Here is a 19,611-nt window from a genome sequence, read left to right on the forward strand (position 1 = left end):
TACACATTGACCTATATGTTGAATCATTTCCAAAGTCGCAGTCAGGAGTGGGCTGTATTGTGAAATATTTATGACATATATTTCGGCCTTGCACGGTGTATCATTTCCTTGATACAGAGAGATATTTGCACATGCTCATTACAGCTCCATTCCTAAGTATACAGTGACTCTGTGCAGTCAGTGCTATCATGCTATACTGAAGCAGTGTGTGTCTGTTTGGAACAGCCGAATCCTCGGTTCCCAGTATTTTATAATTTTATTGAATTACTTTTTTATTAGTGCCTTTACCCACTGAGTCATTATATCCACATTATTGCTGATAATTTATCTAAAATCGCATTGTGTAACTTTGTGAAATCACCATAATCAACTCTAAATATTGCCGTTGAGTATTGGTAAAAATATTGGGATGTCTTGCTGCATGGCTTTTATTTATAAAAGCCATGGGTGCAGAAGCATTTACCCATGATAATAACACCACACACACAACACACACACACACACACACACACACACACACACACACACACACACACACACACATGTAGCTGCTGGTAACATACAGTAACTCAAAGTATCCTTTCTGACTCCCAGACTTAGTGGACAGTCTGGACTGGATCCTGCCCAGCCTGCGGACCACATCCAGGTGTGGGCCATGACGAGCCACACTCAGCACCCACAGGTGCACACTCTGTTGGACAGATGGCCGGCGCCTCGGACCAGCCGGTACCGGCGGAGTTACGCGCCACCCCCCCTCAGATCCCCCACTCTACATCTTCACCTCTGGGACCACTGGTGAGTCTGCGCCTCTTCTCAGTGAGGGTTCCATTTCAGGCCGCACCGTTCATACTTTTTAGAAAAAATGGAAGCAAAGTAAGATGTTTACAGATGTTCCTCTGCTCCTGAATGTCCAACAATCAGTTCATTAGATTTCATAAAATTAAATTCAAATTTCCATAATAAAATAGGTCAGGAATGTCATGTCACTTTAGGATGTTCCTGAGCAAACGTCCTCCACCCCCCTTACTGACGCTTTTACAGCCACCTGTGTGTGTTATGGTTGTCTTGGTAACAGCGTACACTAAGCAGCTTCTCCATGTGTCGTCCTCCCATGGCTTCAGCTCTGTTTGGCTCAATGCCAGGAACAGGAACGCTGTCATTCTGCCCGTAAAGGAGGGGAGGATATCTTTTTTGAAGTTAAAAAGGGGTAAAAATGGATTCTTTTCCTAGAATGGAGATTTTTAATTGATTATTTTTACCAATGATTGAGCTAAATATGATCTGTATATGCGGTACCGCTGACTGCACGACATCAGATCTGTTTCCATCGGAACAGAGCGAAAGCAGAAAATGCGAGAATATCCACGTATGTTCTTCTTTAAAATGTGAATAAAGGCAGACTGACATGTGATGTCTTTCTTCTTAGAAATCAAAAAAGTCTCATGATATGTTGTCTGGAAGTGTTTTATTCAACTTTTGTTTTGTGTTAAAGAAGGAAAAGGAAATTGCAAAAAGGTTAGGGTTACTCATGCTAAATAATTACACCAAAAATAAAATAAAAATCACATTACAAATCCAGTCGGCGCCCATGCATCGTGAAAGAATCAAATTGGGACGATAGCATTTCATCCAGATCAAATTTTTAGATATCAAAAAATAACTGCACTGTAAAAAACCATGCAGGCTAGGTTGAGGTGTGGACATTACTCTGCCTTTTTCCTGTCTGGACGTTCAGACAAATCACAGGTGTTATTATTATAATTATATTACTATTATTATTCCTTAGAAATGTTCCCATGCTCAAAAACTCACCTAACTCACCAGTCCCGTCCTAAGCCAAACACAATCAGTGGGATTCAGTGTGAATGTCCTGACGGTGGCGCTACAACAGCCATTTTAAATTCCAAACTTTAATATTCATAAAAAATCAAGTGTACATGCAACAACGTCCCAACGTACGCCAAACGGTCGCCCCATAGAGCAGAAACGGTGCTCTGCTTTTATCTATCAGCAATTCTTAAGTCCATCAATCTACTTTTTGCAAAAACTGCAAAACTTCTTAAACCTATCTCCTCCCACATTTTTATTTCAATTGATAACAATATTACGTAAAATGCTTTGTAATAGGTCACCTTTGAGGTTTGGTGTGAATAATAGCGTCATGGTTTTGGTGGGTGTTTCACTTTTATGGAAAACTGGTTCCACAATGGATGTGCCACACAGTTTATTTCCCAAAAATCATTGGGAGTTTAGTTGTTTACTTTTTCTCTCTTGTTATCATTGTTGGAGCCAGGAGCGTCTTCTCAGGAGTATATATTAGTCAAATTATAACAGAATTCCCATTGCATGACACTTTGTTGTATTGTCATGCTCCACATGGCTATGTACTTCCTTCCCTTTGCTAGCATTGGCAGCAATGCATCTGCAATGGACAGAAAGTATGGGTGATGCATTATGAGGTCTTCTCTGTTCCAGGGCTCCCAAGGCAGCGGTGATCACCCACCTGCAGAGCCTGAAGGCAGCAGCGGGGTTCTGGGCGTTCGGAGCCACTCAGGAGGATGTGATGTACATCTGTCTGCCGCTGTACCACAGCGCCGCCTCCTTGATCGGGATAGGAGGAACCATAGAGCTAGGTAGGACTCCCATGATGCCTGCATGGCTAGGTCTTCTGTAGTCACTGTGTGTTGTAAGCATTTCTTTGACAGTATCCTCCATCTGACACTGTGGCAGCCCCTCAGACAAGACCAGAACAACTCGAGCCTGTGTCTTGGTCTTTGGCTCTATGATAGCTTCATGCACCATTAAGCAGCTGTCATAGGAAAAAGCTGGCTTTATTTACATCCATGGTTAGATCTGGCCTCATACTCAGACTTAACTCTGTAGAGGTCAGTGACAATTATTTTCCGACATATGTTTACAGTTTTTCATAGTTTGTTTTGTTGATTACTCTCAAACCAAACCAGCAAATCATAGAACAAAACATGATTACAAAATGAATACAAAGTGTTCAATGATCTGTTAACGTAAACCCTTCAATTTTCTTTTAAAAAAATCTCTGATTGGCCTTTTTACATATATAGTCTGTATTGGTGTCAAAATGCAACTTATCATCTAAAATGATGCCCTAGTATTTGTCTGGCTGTGCCATTAATCAAAGTTGAAGCAGTGGTGGGAGGATTGCGACAAAAGATTCAAGATTCAAGATTCAAGATTTTATTTGTCATATGCACAGATTTTACACCATGCAATGAAATTCTTAAGTTTGCAACGTTTCCCACAATATAAAAAGTACACAATATACACACAATAAATTTAAAAGATTCAAGTATAAAAATGAAGATCAAAAGTCAAAACACATCTCGTTGTTTTAGAGACGTGGAACTGTAAATATGAGTTCTTGCACCATGAGATAAAATGTCCAAAACTGGGCCATGGCCCAACTTGTAATCCTCCTGAAGACTTATTAATTATCATCCAAATCATCAGCATCAGACAGATATGGACACACGTGGCTACTGTCGTATGTCGCCATCGCGCCATCTTCATGATAACGTGGATGATATGCCGTGACAAAATGTGCATGAGGCATCAATATTTTACTATATGAGTTATCATTTTTCCCACATTTACTGTCTGCCGTCTGATTTCAGTTCCCCACCTCCGATTCCCTTGTCTCTAAACGTGCGTACAGTCAGAGTTTGTGTGGAGGAGCGCACATTCTCCTGTCAAGTTTCTTTTTAATATCACAACCTTTGCGAGGGAAGTGGCGGACGCACAGTTTCAGGCCTTTTTTCAAAAATAATATATTTCTGTCACCCATCCCATATAGATATACAGCAGACTCTGCTTATCTGTCATACATATGACAGTTCTGATTTCAGCCGTGTGAGGACAGTTACGGCCGTGTGGTAGGACAGTTACGGCCGTGTGTGAGGACAGTTACGACCGTGTGTGAGGACAGTTACGGCCGAGTGTGAGGACAGTTACGACCGTGTGTGAGGACAGTTGCGCCATGTGGGAGGACAGTTACGACCGTGTGGGAGGACAGTTGCGGCCATGTGGGAGGACAGTTACGACAGTGTGGGAGGACAGTTACGGCCGTGTGTGAGGACAGTTACGGCCGAGTGTGAGGACAGTTACGACCGTGTGTGAGGACAGTTACGGCCGGTGTGGAGGACAGTTACGACCGTGTGTGAGGACAGTTACGGCCGTGTGGGGGGACAGTTACAGCCGTGTGGGAGGACAGTTACGGCCGTGTGTGAGGACAGTTACGGCCGTGTGGTGGGACAGTTACGACCGTGTGTGAGGACAGTTACGCCGTGTGGGGGGACAGTTACGGCCGTGTGGGGGGACAGTTACGGCCGAGGTGGGAGGACAGTCAGATCCTCCTCACCGGTTGCACTTTCCTAATTTCTTTTGAATTCTCCTCCACACCTTTCCTTGACATCATGACGTTCGGGGTTAATGAAAAGGGGTTAATAAAGGACATAGAGGTAACTTAACTTTTTTGACTTTGTGACACTACACAGTAAGACAGGAAGCTGAAGCATGACAACACACACAAGGACAGAACGAGGGAACAAAACAGAAGACAGAAAGAACACGGGCAACACCCAACCACGAAGCACACACACGGTTGAAATAATAACACTAAATAGGAAAAACCAGCAGCGTGACAGAAACACATTGATCGAGTGACTGCAGTAGGCTCCATGTCATCGAGCGATACAAACAGGGACAATAGAACAGTCCAGAGCGAGATAGGTCCTCTAAGGGTCGGAGCTCATTTGGGATGCTTGATATAGAAAAGGGTGAAAGTGTAACAGCGGTTACATATGAAGGAAGTATTAGAACAGAAATGCATATTAATTATCTTTTGAACTTCAAATAAACTTTTTGTGATATAATGAGATGACGGCATGTGTCCTCATCACATGAATGTAGCCCAGCCACATGCACACAGATGTGATGACTGACGTCCACGTTAGAACAGATGTCACAGTTTCCTCTGAGCACAGTGTCCTCTGAGCACAGTGTCCTCTGAGCGCAGTGTCCACTGAGCACACAGTGTCCTCTGAGCGCAGTGTCCACTGAGCACACAGTGTCACTGAGCGCAGTGTCCACTGAGCACACAGTGTCCTCTGAGCGCAGTGTCCACTGAGCACACAGTGTCCACTGAGCGCAGTGTCCACTGAGCGCACAGTGTCCTCTGAGCCCAGTGTCCACTTAGCACACAGTGTCCATTGCTATCAGTGTCCATGAATCACACAGTGTCCACTGACCCAGTATAACTGCCAACAATGTGTCCCCTTTGAGGACCCGTGGCTTAATTAGAGGCTTTAGAGCAGGAAGTGGACACTGGAGACTATTATGGAGAATCTAATAAGTTTAGGTCATTGTTGTGGTGTCCCCCTCAATAGAGTGCCCACTGCATGAGCCTCACGTCTGGGTTTCAGCTACAGGACAGCATGGTAGAAACTGCTGATCTCAGCAGCTGATTTAGAATGAGCTAGAAGGTTGTGTTACAGAGATCTAATGGGTTGGGGAAACAGTTTAATCAGCTGTCCTACTGATGAGGCCTGGGCTTCTGTATTTCTTCCAGCTGCTTCCAAAGCTGACAGTTCAACGCCCCTTACTGCTGGAGAGCAACGTCCTGACAGCTTGTGCTAACAAACCTTGGGGGGGGGGCCGGTGTCCTGAGTTTCAGACACGTGGGGCTAGCTGTTCTGTTGTTGTCAACCTGTGTACACCCGTCAACCTTCCCCAGCTGTTGGAAAGAGACCGGCACTTTTAGACATGTGGCCACCTACTGGCAAGGGACATGCTAGCTGCTGGAGATTTGAAAGACAATAGCTGGCATAAATTAAAGTGGAGTCCAGAGCTGCAGGTCTGACACTCCTGGCCCTGGGGGTGCACATATGTCATCAACACTAACTTTTCTGGTTGCCATGTTTTAAACTGCCTTTATTTGGACCAATTCATTTCTTATGTGATGATACCACACATTTTAATAATAAAACAATAGGAGAATTTTTTTGCAATATCATTTTCCATCCCTCTCACAAATGGGTGCAACGGATCACAAAACTCACGGTTCGGTTCACGGTTTTGAGTCCCGGATAAGATCAAGTTTGAATCAGCACAAAAGGAGATTTAAATTATAATCAAAAATCTAATAATTGCTTTTCACAATTATGACTTCTTTCACCAGTAAATTGCTGTTAAAAGAAAAAAAACATGAGAAAGGGGTATTTTTACAATAACTTTGAATGCAACAATGTTTACCAGTTTAAGCCCCCCCCCCCCCCCAAAGAGAGAGACTTCAGATACAGTATTAGGGACCACTAAGGTCCATATAAAAAGACTTCAGATACAGTATTAGGGACCACTAAGGTCTATATAAAAGAGACTTCAGATACAGTATTAGGGACCACTAAGGTCTATATAAAAGAGACTTCAGATACAGTATTAGGGACCACTAAGGTCTATATAAAAGAGACTTCAGATACAGTATTAGGGACCACTAGGTCTATATAAAAGAAACTTCAGATACAGTATAGGGACCACTAAGGTCTACATAAAAGAGACTTCAGATACAGTATTAGGGACCACTAAGGTCTATATAAAGAGACTTCAGATACAGTATTAGGGACCACTAAGGTCTATATAAAGAGACTTCAGATACAGTATTAGGGACCACTAAGGTCTATATAAAAGAGACTTCAGATACAGTATTAGGGACCACTAAGGTCTATATAAAGAGACTTCAGATACAGTATTAGGGGACCACTAAGGTCTATATAAAGAGACTTCAGATACAGTATTAGGGACCACTAAGGTCTATATAAAAAGAGACTTCAGATACAGTATTAGGGACCACTAAGTCTATATAAAAGAGACTCAGATACAGTATTAGGGACCACTAAGGTCTATATAAAAGAGACTTCAGATACAGTATTAGGGACCACTAAGGTCTATATAAAGAGACTTCAGATACAGTATTAGGGACCACTAAGGTCTATATAAAGAGACTTCAGATACAGTATTAGGGACCACTAAGGTCTATATAAAGAGACTTCAGATACAGTATTGGGGGACCACTAATGACCACTATGACCATAATACTAGTTTGTGTATTTTTGAACTGCTAACTTATAGCCCCTACCTTTTCCCATAGCCTGTCTAACACTGGTAATAAGCAATATGGCAACACGATTATCATGTTGTGTTTGTAATAACCAAACAAAGGAACTAACAGAGGCGCCATTGTCTGGCAGCAGTGTTACTGAGCCCAGCGGCCATGAAGGAGATCACATTTTGTCGCGGTGTGAGGGGAAGGCGCATTTTTTGGCGTGACGAGATGAAAGAAAACTAAACCTACATCATTGTCTAAGTTTCCAACCGGGCCGCCCATTGTAACTTTAGATTATAAATCCTCAATACATTCAAACTTGTATCAACAGTGGCTAATTCCTGGTAGGACACCAGGCTGCCACTACATTGGGTGAAACCCTGAACTGTAATCTGTTACAGTTACTGCGAAATATTGTGTAATCAAATTAGTGACTGACCTGCAGCATGCATACGTTGAGTCAGCAGTGTGAGTGCAGAGATCTTCTCCAAAGATTAGAGTAGATATACCTAGTTTTGAAAAGTGAATTGTATCCTTTAATAGTGAATGAAATGACGTTGTGTTCTGTTGTATGACAGGTGCCACCTGCGTCTTGAAGAAGAAGTTCTCGGCCTCCCAGTTCTGGAAGGACTGTAGGAAACATGACGTCACTGTTTTCCAGTATATTGGTGAACTGTGCAGGTACCTGTGCAACCAGCCCAAGGTAATCTGGTCAACATTCAGCTGGGAGGGACTACATCCTGCCTGTTAATGCATGGACACGCTCACAGCAACAAGACGCTTCCTTTCTGCTTAATTTTGCTTTAAAATTGCTATTAAGGGAGCTCTAAGCCTGGTTGGGTGACGTTAGGTAGGCAGCTAGCAGATAGTGAGGAGATGTTTTTTTACAGTGTGTTCAGGGGACAGGCAGCTAGCAGATAGTGAGATGTTTTTTACAGTGTGTTCAGGGGACAGGCAGCTAGCAGATAGTGAGGAGATGTTTTTTACAGTGTGTTCAGGGGACAGGCAGCTAGCAGATAGTGAGGAGATGTTTTTACAGTGTGTTCTGGGGACAGGCAGCTAGCAGATAGTGAGGAGATGTTTTTTACAGTGTGTTCAGGGGACAGGCAGCTAGCAGATAGTGAGGAGATGTTTTTTACAGTGTGTTCTGGGGACAGGCAGCTAGCAGATAGTGAGGAGATGTTTTTTACAGTGTGTTCAGGGGACAGGCAGATAGCAGATAGTGAGGAGATGTTTTTTACAGTGTGTTCTGGGGACAGGCAGCTAGCAGATAGTGTGGAGATGTTTTTTACAGTGTGTTCAGGGGACAGGCAGCTAGCAGATAGTGAGGAGATGTTTTTTACAGTGTGTTCAGGGGACAGGCAGCTAGCAGATAGTGAGGAGATTTTTTTACAGTGTGTTCAGGGGACAGGCAGCTAGCAGATAGTGAGGAGATGTTTTTACAGTGTGTTCAGGGGACAGGCAGCTAGCAGATAATGATGAGATGTTTTTTACAGTGTGTTCTGGGGCAGGCAGCTAGCAGATAGTGAGGAGATGTTTTTTACAGTGTGTTCTGGGGACAGGCAGCTAGCAGATAGTGAGATGTTTTTTACAGTGTGTTCTGGGGACAGGCAGCTAGCAGATAGTGAGGAGATGTTTTTTACAGTATGTTCAGGGGACAGGCAGCTAGCAGATAGTGAGGAGATGTTTTTTACAGTGTGTTCTGGGGACAGGCAGCTAGCAGATAGTGAGGAGATGTTTTTTACAGTGTGTTCAGGGGACAGGCAGCTAGCAGATAGTGAGGAGATGTTTTTTACAGTGTGTTCTGGGGACAGGCAGCTAGCAGATAGTGAGATGTTTTTTTACAGTGTGTTCAGGGGACAGGCAGCTAGCAGATAGTGAGGAGATGTTTTTTACAGTGTGTTCTGGGGACAGGCAGCTAGCAGATAGTGAGATGGTTTTTGATAAGATAATGTAGATTTATAGATGGATGGATAGACAGATAGATAGATGGGCTTTACAAATCAAAATTTGAAAATTACTCTGTTACAAGCAGCAACTTACAAGAACATACACACATACTCACTCACGCACACATGAACACAATCATATACTAGAAATAATAAATAAGATTATGAGGATTAAAATAAGATAGCAAAGATAAAAATGCCAGAACTACTGAAAACTATACTTAAAGGAATGAAAACATGGAAATGAAATACAAGTGTGGAATAACATTTTTCAACATACATACATAGTATATATAACAAAATAAAATATGTGTACTAAAAATAGATATAGTCACGCTAGTGTGCCTGCATTCTGGCAACACGTCTGGTTAGTTTTCACAGTGATGCTTTCTGTGGGATTGTTGAATGTGAGTTTGAAGTAAAGTTAGTTAGGGATGACACCCAAGCCATTGATCTCAAACTACCTTAACGTTTCCCTCTCTCCACTTTCATCCTATTCCATTGCTGATGTCTCAACATGACGTGCTGTCCTGTTATTCACATGCAATTTGTTATCCACACACCAGGCTACTAAGCAGATAATCCACATAGTGTGCCATGCCACTTAATGAATGACAGAGTAAGTGAGTTGGAGTTGACTGTAGGCAGACTGGTTTTCTCTGGAGAGAGGCGTCTTTACAGTCACTGCTACTTGTGAGTCACTGGAGTAAAGTTGTGCACTACTGTGGCAGAAGGACAAGCAGGGTCTTTGTTTTCATGTTTGTGTACTCCCATGGTGGACACGTTGACGTGCACGCACACACAGTGTGAGGGCCCAGGACATCCCGTCTTGAGGCTGGATTCAAAGTCCTCTTTGTCCCCTGTCCCTCTGTTATTTGACTGTGTGGGTGGAAGGCTGGCCATGACTGTCCTCAACACTGATTTGCAAATTAAAGATGTGGACACAAACAGCAGATAAGCTGATAAGCCCTTTTTCACCAGGTCAATGTGTGCACACAAGCGTGAGGACCAATTACTGCCTGTATGCGCTCATTATGCACAATGTGCAAATACCTCAGAACTCTTCACAGAAGACACAAATACACCAAGCGTCTTCTGTGGCTTTGCTGGATCATTGTGCAGAGACCAAGAATGAACTGTTCATAGTATACTTATTTAGACTTTACATGCCAACGTAGTCATTGTAGGACTCACTGTAGTTTTTTAGATTTAAATTTCCCATATTATGTTTATTTTCATTTGTACTTTGATTTTCTAGTAGAAAATGTTAACATGCTTTAATGTAAAAAACACACTATTTTTCTAAAAATGCCAGTCTAAATATAACCATATTTCCCTTCGTCTAAAACGCTTCATTGTAGTGCCTGTCTCTTTAAGACCCCCTCTGAAAAGCCCAGTCTGCTCTGATTGGTCAGTGGTTCAGGATCTTCAGCATCTTCACTCTCTGGGTTTTTGCACCGTCATTGCAGTCGGGGGATGAATTAAAGCACTGTAGCGCCACTTTCTACCTATGAATAGTACAGTTGTGACATCACAACCGTACAGGAAGTCCCGACGTGCACTTCTCTGTGGATTGAGTATATTGATACATTCACAGTATCTATTTAGCACCTAGACTACCTAATAATCAATAAGGAATTAAAATCTTACTTTTTACAATACGGGACCTTTAATGAAATCAAAATCTTAATTAAAGAAGGTGAGGAATCCTGTCAGTACTTCGTGTCTCCTCGATCCCCCGACTTGTGACCCAGAAATCATTCTCATAAAAAACATTGTCTTTGCTCTGAAATATATATTGATAACATTGGCTTATCTATAAGCAGCTGGTTTCATTTTTGCAACTGATTTCCAGCTCATAGCAGGTTGTATTTTGTGGTGATGTGTCACTGACGTAATCACGATGTGTTTTAACCTGGGATTATTATTTGTTTGTTGAGAAATGTTGAGATGATGTCATCCCATCCTTCTGCCCGCATCAGACAGACGAGGATAAGGTTCACAAGGTGCGGATGGGAGTCGGGAACGGTCTGCGGCAGGACGTCTGGCGGGAGTTCCACAGTCGCTTTGGGAACGTCCGGATGTGCGAGGTGTACGGCTCCACCGAGGGAAACCTGTGTTTCATGAACCATATTGGCAAGATCGGAACTGTGGGCCGCTCCAACTTCTTCTACAGGGTGAGTACTGCAAGAAGGGAAGAGGTAAGAGTGAATGTCCCATGTTACACACGCTGGTTGCTTGACTTAGGGGATTTAAATAGGGCATATTCAAATATTCCATGCTTGGATTGAAAGAGAAAGAAATCTTCTCAGGTGCGTAAAGTCCAGATCAGACCAAAGATTCGAGACCAGATGGAATTTGCAGCTTCTTCCAACGCGGCGCTCTGCAGCATCCTGAATGTGTGCTGGGGAAAATATCTGGGAACCTGAGGTGATTAGGGGGATTAGGTTGTAATGCCCTTGCCAGTGCAATGATTGTTCTCTTGTTTTCGGTGTAGCTCCTGTTCAAGTATGACCTGATAAAGTATGACATGGTGAAGGATGAACCAGTCACCGATCAGAATGGTTTCTGTCAGCGAGTGGAAATGGGTAAGAGTCAAAGAACATTTCCACAACAGGATTCTCTTTCTTGTTATTCTTTGAAAGCTGACTTCACCTGACAGTGATAGGGTTGATTTGAGACTTTCCGTCCCATGTCTTTTCTCAGGCGAGACGGGGCTTTTGCTGTCCAAGGTGGGCGCCACCAGCCCCTTCTTTGGCTACGCTGGGAGCAAGCAGCTGACGGAGAAGAAGCTGATGAGGAACGTGTTTGTGAAGGGCGACGCCTACTTCAACACGGGCGACCTCATGGCTGAAGACCTGGAGGGCTTCATCTGTTTCAGGGACCGGGTGGGAGACACCTTCAGGTACACCGTCACCTCTAACCCTCGGCTTGTCTTCCCGTCGACCATGAGCTTGTTGTCCTTCCGATTTTGTTTTTTTTGGGCGGCGGGGGGGCTTTTCCAACGTTTTTGTCCCTTTTTGTCGATGTTTTTTTAATGTTTTTGTCCCTTCTCATAATGCTTTTTTTTTTAAAATTCATTGTCAATAAACTTAATTTTTAGGACATATCAAATTTTCAAGTTAAAAAAGCTATTTGGAATGATTTTGACTAATAGTTAAGATCAGAGGATGGTGAGTGCATCCCTGACTGTCAAAGTTTAGTCAGGATACGGTTTTAAAACCATTTCAACATTTTTACATGCTTTTATATGCAAATTGAATAAAAAACCTTGAGTTGTCTGCAACAGTACACACTCTGTAAAGGCAGCTGCAGTACACACTAAAAGTAATACTTCTGGAACACATGTATATAGTCTTTATAATCCCTGCTCACCATGCTCATGACAATAGAGTAGATCAGATAGACTTACATTGATCCCAAACTGGGAATTTATCGTGCTACTGCAGCCGAATATCAGACACAGAGCACACATACACAATATACAAGAACTAATAAATAGAATACAAGTATTCAAAAGAAGAAAAAGAATGTACAAACATGTATACATGCACCACTTAGTATTTTTAAGATGTAAGTAAAATCTATGTTTGTGCAAGTATTGTGATGTAAATAAGACTTATCTGTATAGATACAGCCGTTACATTATACATTATCTTTAACACTCAGTGATAAAGTGATAAAACGTATCGCCTGTGGTAGGAATACAATCAGAGATGGGAAAAGTACTCACTTTCCGTACTTAGTAGAAGTACAGATACTTGTGTTAAAAAATACTCTGGTAAGTCAAGTACTGATTAAACTTCTTTACTCAATAAAAGTAACAAAGTACAGGCTTGGAATTTACTTAAAGTATAAAAGTAAAAGTAGCCTTAGAATGACAACAATATTTTTTGCAAAGCTACTGGAGCACACAAATGTTACTAGAGAGACGCTGAGGAACTTCAGTGGACATGGAGGTACGTCTTTATATGCAATGGCTACATTTAAAATGGATGTCTGCCAATAGGCCTAAAACATAACATATATATTATATTACAGACACTGGGACTCAGGTTAATATATTCTGACTCATTCAAGATATGAATTCAGTTGTTATCTGTAAGAATTCACAGATCCAGTTTCTATTTTTAATCTCCCCTAACATGTAATGAATCTACTGTTGTACGTGTGCTCAAATATGGCTTCTGGAAGAAAATAAGGTTATATGAATAAACAAACTGACATTAATGAAAGTTCCCCCGCACATTGGCCAGGAGTCTTTCTTGATGCTACTGTTTACATCTCTTTCATTCAGATAGGTCGAGGATGATGGGAATGTATTGCTGCTTGTCTGCCCTTTTTTTCTTCATTTTCATCATGTTGCCATCCATCTATACCATGTGCTAACGTGTAGCGCCATCCATACTACCATGTGCTAACGTAGCGCCATCCATACTACCATGTGCTAACGTTAGCGCCATCCATACTACCATTTGCTAACGTTACGCCATCCATACTACCATGTGCTAACGTTAGCGCCATCCATACTACTATGTGCTAACGTTAGCGCCATCATACTACCATGTGCTAACGTTAGCGCCATCCATACTACTATGTGCTAACGTTAGCGCCATCCATACTACCATGTGCTAACGTTAGCGCCATCAAGCCTCAATGATGTTGCTGTGAATGAATGCAGAATCTGTTGAGTTGTCTTAGTTTGTGCGTCAAATGCAACGTACAGTAGATATATTCCCATCCATTTAGATTGAATATGGTATTGATGACATAAACAATAATAACAAAAACTCCAGTGAAATGATGTGAAAGTTGAGGACTAGATTAGGACTGGAAAGCTGATTCTGTGTCCAACTTGGCCCCAGGTGTATCTGTTAAAACAGACGGAGACAACTTCTCTCTAGCTAAGGTTCCATCCACTTGTCAATTGAATTACAGAATCTGAAGTTTGGTAAAAAAAATAAAATAAAAAAAACTCATGCGAATAGAGCTGGTAACGTGTAACCCAGCTAACATGTGAGACCACACCAAAACCACGAGCTAACAGGTGAAGAGCACACCAGAACCACTAGCTAACTTACTTTAATGTGCAAGAACTATAGACCAGTAACAGGCTTAAGTGAACTGACAAATGAGTGTAGACGACTTACAGTTCTCAAAGACTCACACACACAATCTCAGCTGGTTATCCTCCGGACAGCTTGTCTCTTTTTCTTTCTCTCACTTTTTTCTCCGTGTGGCGCGCGCACCCGCTCGCGGTGTGTGGCGCGTGTCCGCGCTATTCTCCGAAAGACGACCACTTGTACAAAACTAAAGTAACGAGCCAATTTTGTAATGTAAGGAGTAGAAAGTACCGATATTTGTGTTAAATGTAAGGAGTAGAAGTAAAAAGTCGCCACAAAAATAAGTAGTAAAGTAAAGTAAAAATATCAGAAAAATCTACTTGAGTACAGTAACGAAGTATTTGTACTCCGTTACTTCCCATCTCTGAATACAATAAATAAATAAAAATATACACCCGGGTACAGAACATGGTCCAGGAAGACCTCGGCAGATGTTAGCGAGACGTTCTCAGCTGCAGGCGGACTTCAGAGAGGGAACATGAAGTCCTTTGGAAGTGGAACCACGCTCCAGCAGCCGCCCAGCATTGTTTTTTTAATTTAATTTTCAGTTTTATATCTAGGACAGCACTTGCACAGTTAATCATCATCTTGTTTCCCTGACTTCAGGTGGAAGGGTGAAAATGTAGCAACAACAGAGGTGACAGAGACGCTCGGGATGGTGGATTTTATCCAAGAAGTCAATGTATACGGAGTAGAAATACAAGGTGTGTGTACTGCTCATCACCGTCAGCCAACAAGCCTCTGGAAGCTTCCAGTATAGGTGTTTTCAGAATAATCCTCCCCTAATACTGCACCACATATAATAACTTTATTATTGCAATCGTGTCCTGCTGTTGGGCTGTTACCATTCCTGAGAATGATTAACCGTGAGCTGGACAATGACGAGTCTAAACCAGGTTGTGTCCTCAGGGCACGAGGGCAGAGCGGGCATGGCGGCCATGATCGTACGACCGGGACACGCGTTCGACGGAAGAAGCTGTTTTATCACGTGGCGAGGGAAATCCAGCGTACGCTCGGCCCCTCTTCATCCGGCTCCAGGTAACACAGCAGAGACACGCTCACTGAACTCAGTAGGTGTCAGGCACTGATCCATAGGTGTAAATCCCAGGGGGGTCAGGGGTCAGAACCCCCCCTCTAAGGGTTGTCCACCTCTAGAAATATCATTAAAAACATGCTGGGTATTGTAAATATAATGATTTCTACTAAATTATCTGTGTAAGTAGTAAAACAATCTAACCCCCAAAATGCTTTTTAAGTTTAGTAAATGCTTTATAAATGCTTGCTTTGTTAGTGTAATGCAACATTACCTGGCTTCTTGGATAAAATGCACTCACTACTAATGTTGTATATGTGAACTGATATTAGGATTAATATTGAATATCTATAGGTTGTGTTTGTGGCAGATCAGTAGCTTTGCTGCAGTTAATATAATATCCTCTGTCCCAGACAAACCTAATATTTTATGTAGAGGACGCAAGATCATTTTATAATTATAATATGACCTCATGGTGAACCTATGAACCTAACTCCTATTTAGACATCTGACATTAAAGATCTGTGTTGTTGATGCCCAGATAAAATGACAGAAATAAGAAAAAACAACATAAGATGCTTTTTAAGTACACCAAAATTCCAAGTAAGTACAAAAAGTCCTCATATTAAGACAATTTGGTGACATCTGTATAAGAATGTGTGCTTATGGAAATACTAACGTTACTATGCCACAGGCAACATAAAGAACTGAGGAACAGGGGGACCAAGGACAGTCAGGTCTAGAGTCTCAGGTAAGGAACAAGGAGACCAGGGACAGTCAGGTCTAGAGTCTCAGGTAAGGAACAGGGGGACCAGGGACAATCAGGTGTAGAGTCTCAGGTAAGGAACAAGGAGACCAGGGACAGTCAGGTCTAGAGTCTCAGGTAAGGAACAGGGGGACCAGGGACAATCAGGTGTAGAGTCTCGGGTAAGGAACAGGGAGACCAGGGACAGTCAGGTCTAGAGTCTCAGGTAAGGAACAGGGGGACCAGGGACAGTCAGGTCTAGAGTCTCAGGTAAGGAACAAGGAGACCAGGGACAGTCAGGTCTAGAGTCTCAGGTAAGGAACAGTGGGACAAGGGACAGTCAGGTCTAGAGTCTCAGGTAAGGAACAGGGAGACCAGGGACAGTCAGGTGTAGAGTGTCCGGTAAGGAACAGGAAGACCATGTTTGGAGGTTCTTGAGTGGTGGACCCAAATTAGAGGCGGAAACTGAAGGTAGTTTTGATGATTTGATGAATCCAGAATGCACAAAAACAAAAGGAGTCCTGGAACCAAGCAGGAAAAAAACAGGACCCAAAATAAAGTACAAGTAAAACAGAAACACAGGAAGACTACTAACATGACCCAGGAAGACTACGCAGTAACACTACGATGATCTGACCACGGATTAGGGGACACCAGGACTAAATCCAGAGGGTAACGAGGTAACAAGAGGCAGCTGACACAAGGGCTGGGAGACAGGTGGAAGACATCAGGTAATCCCAGGAGAGGGAACTCACAGGAAGTAAAACTAAGGGGGACGATATGTAGTTTCCATCCATCAGGGACAGAACAGGCTTAGGGTGACACCACTGACCTCAGCTGGGGGAATGTGTAACCGCACCACAGTGAGTTACACTTACATGGAATTTGCCTTAGTGAATGTTGCATACATAAACAAACAAATATATTTAACATTAATAGCAACAACCAATAAATAAAAAACAGAAACAAATATCCACATAATAGCTGTTTAGCATCAGAAAAAGGTGGCTGAATGGATTGAGTGCAGAATGTGAAGAAAATATATGGATGTGCAATGGGCAGATGCAAAGTCCAGAGTAAAAGTTGGTTTCTATCTGCCAGAGAGCTGTGGAGATAAGTCTAGCTACACCACAGATACATCCCGGGAGGAAATAAACATTACTTTTATTACCGTAAAACAAACTTCTATCACAGTTGACAGAAAGCTCTTGGTCTGTCTAACCACTCTGGTCTTTAGTGAAATAAACCCTTAATTCACCCATTTACATGTGGAGATATGCTACTCTATACACGCTAAAAGTAGTGATTATTTACATGGAGTCTGGTGGAGATACGCTGCTCTATACACGCTAAAAGTAGTGATTATTTACATGGAGTCTGGTGGAGATATGCTGCTCTATACACACTAAAAGTAGTGATTATTTACATGGAGTCTGGTGGAGATATGCTGCTCTATACACGCTAAAAGTAGTGATTATTTACATGGAGTCTGGTGGAGATATGCTGCTCTATACACGCTAAAGTAGTGATTATTTACATGGAGTCTGGTGGAGATATGCTGCTCTATACAAGCTAAAGTAGTGATTATTTACATAGAGTCTGGTGGAGGTATGCTGCTCTATACACGCTAAAAGTAGTGATTATTTACATGGAGTCTGGTGGAGATATGCTGCTCTATACATGCTAAAAGTAGTGATTATTTACATGGAGTCTGGTGGAGATATGCTGCTCTATACACGCTAAAAGTAGTGATTATTTACATGGAGTCTGGTGGAGATATGCTGCTCTATACGTGCTAAAAGTAGTGATTATTTACATGGAGTCTGGTGGAGATATGCTGCTCTATACATGCTAAAAGTAGTGATTGTTTACATGGAGTCTGGTGGAGATATGCTGCTCTATACACGCTAAAAGTAGTGATTATTTACATGGAGTCTGGTGGAGATATGCTGCTCTATACACGCTTAAAGTAGTGATTATTTACATGGAGTCTGGTGAGTTTGGTGATGGTGATGTCGGGGCTGTTTCATGTTAAACTAAAAGGATCTTACTCTTTAACTAAAAGGTCTAGCTCTGTAGGATCCATCCCATAGAGTTGTCACACACTATATGATAATCTGAGTCTGTCAGCAGCAATAACAGAACTTTTACCGTGAACACACTATGTAGGGAACTATTTCTGTGATAGGGAACGGTTCTAACACATCTAATGGCATCCACAGCTATGAGCAATGAGAAATCAGCTAAAGTAGCTACTGTAGATAGATCACTGTAGGTCCAATGGAATGTTCAACAAAACATTTGCCAGTTCATGTTCAAATTGTATGTATTGTATTATATTTCAGACTGAATCCTGGTGTTTCTTTCTTTTAGGAGGAGATGGAAATGACGAGCACCTTCAAGCAGCAGAAGTTCCATCTGGTTCAGAGCGGCTTCAACCCCGCCACCATCTCAGATCTTCTCTATGTGTTGGACTACTCCCAGGAGAGCTACATTCCTCTAACAGACAGTATCTACCAGAGCATCATCGCCGGAGAACGTAAGCTATAGAACTCCCCAAGTAAGGAAGAGATGACTCAGCTGGAATCAGTCGCACGCAGATGGATAGAACTGAGCTCTGCGTGCTGCGGCGCGTCATACTCAGGAAACCAGCGGGCCTGCAGTCACGTTCAATGATCTACTGAAGTGTGAATGAAAAGCCATCGCCCGGTCCGTGAAGAGCAGCCATGATGACTTGATCAAATACTGTGAACAGTAATGTCGCTGAGATTTCTATGTTAAACAAAACATCACATTAGTAATGTGAACCTGAACGTATCACTATGAAATCAGCCTTATTTCACCGCCCACACATGCTAAGAAACATCTTATCAAAAAGCTCTTAATATGTATATCAATTCAGCAGATTGTGATGTTATTACACGGATTTGGGCTAAATTAATAGATACATAATAAATGAATGAACTGTTCCATATAGTATTTTTTAATGTCTTTCTTCAAAGATTAGGGGGGTAAATTATCCATTAATAGTTCTCATAAAATTAAATTAAAGTGCCTTATTGACATCCGTACTGAAGGATTAATTGATACAATAGTTTATGAAAATGAAGAATCATACATGTGGTTTGTAACTTACAAACTAAATAAATGGTTCACAGATATGTTTTTGCTGCTTTGCTGTCAAACTGCTGAACATGTCTTTTATTTTAGTTTATCTTGAGAGTTTTTTTTATGGCGTCAGATTTGTGTTGCTATAAAACCCGAGTATTCAACAATCGGTGTATATGTGTGATATAATAGAAGCATATGCCTATTCCACGTTCACATCGAGTAAATCTACCCGCCTCGTAGGAAAAGGGAATAAAAAACAAAAAAAGCAAGATTTAAGTTAAACTAAATTAACCACATTTGTAACCCTCAAAGAGCATTACAAACCAATTTCTTAAAAACCTCAAAAGAGGTACACATTTAAAAATGTATATTCCATAATTTTACCCCAACAATAGAAATACATCTTTTCATTTCATTGTTTGCTTTTTGAAAAGTAAACTACCTAAAAATACCTACCTAATATTCACTTTGAAAAACCCTTTGGATACTCTGAACATTATCTGCATTATGATAAAACA

At 41.8% G+C, this 19,611-nt stretch overlaps 1 protein-coding gene across 1 annotated transcript; it reads left to right on the forward strand.

Moving 5' to 3' along the window:
- Window positions 1-702: 702 nt before the first annotated feature.
- Window positions 703-18,956, forward strand: LOC116677877 (long-chain fatty acid transport protein 6-like; the record flags this gene model as incomplete). Its single annotated transcript, XM_032508095.1, is given in 11 exon segments — window positions 703-795; window positions 2,460-2,633; window positions 7,711-7,835; window positions 11,064-11,258; window positions 11,579-11,669; window positions 11,788-11,986; window positions 14,811-14,908; window positions 15,114-15,173; window positions 15,176-15,202; window positions 15,205-15,242; window positions 18,356-18,956. Coding segments are annotated over 11 exon segments (1,277 nt in total), but the record flags the coding sequence as incomplete, so codon positions are not given.
- Between the last annotated feature and the right edge of the window lie 655 nt (window positions 18,957-19,611).

This window comes from Etheostoma spectabile, unplaced genomic scaffold (genome assembly GCF_008692095.1).
Source record: "Etheostoma spectabile isolate EspeVRDwgs_2016 unplaced genomic scaffold, UIUC_Espe_1.0 scaffold00006097, whole genome shotgun sequence".
In the NCBI taxonomy this organism is placed as follows: domain Eukaryota; kingdom Metazoa; phylum Chordata; class Actinopteri; order Perciformes; family Percidae; genus Etheostoma; species Etheostoma spectabile.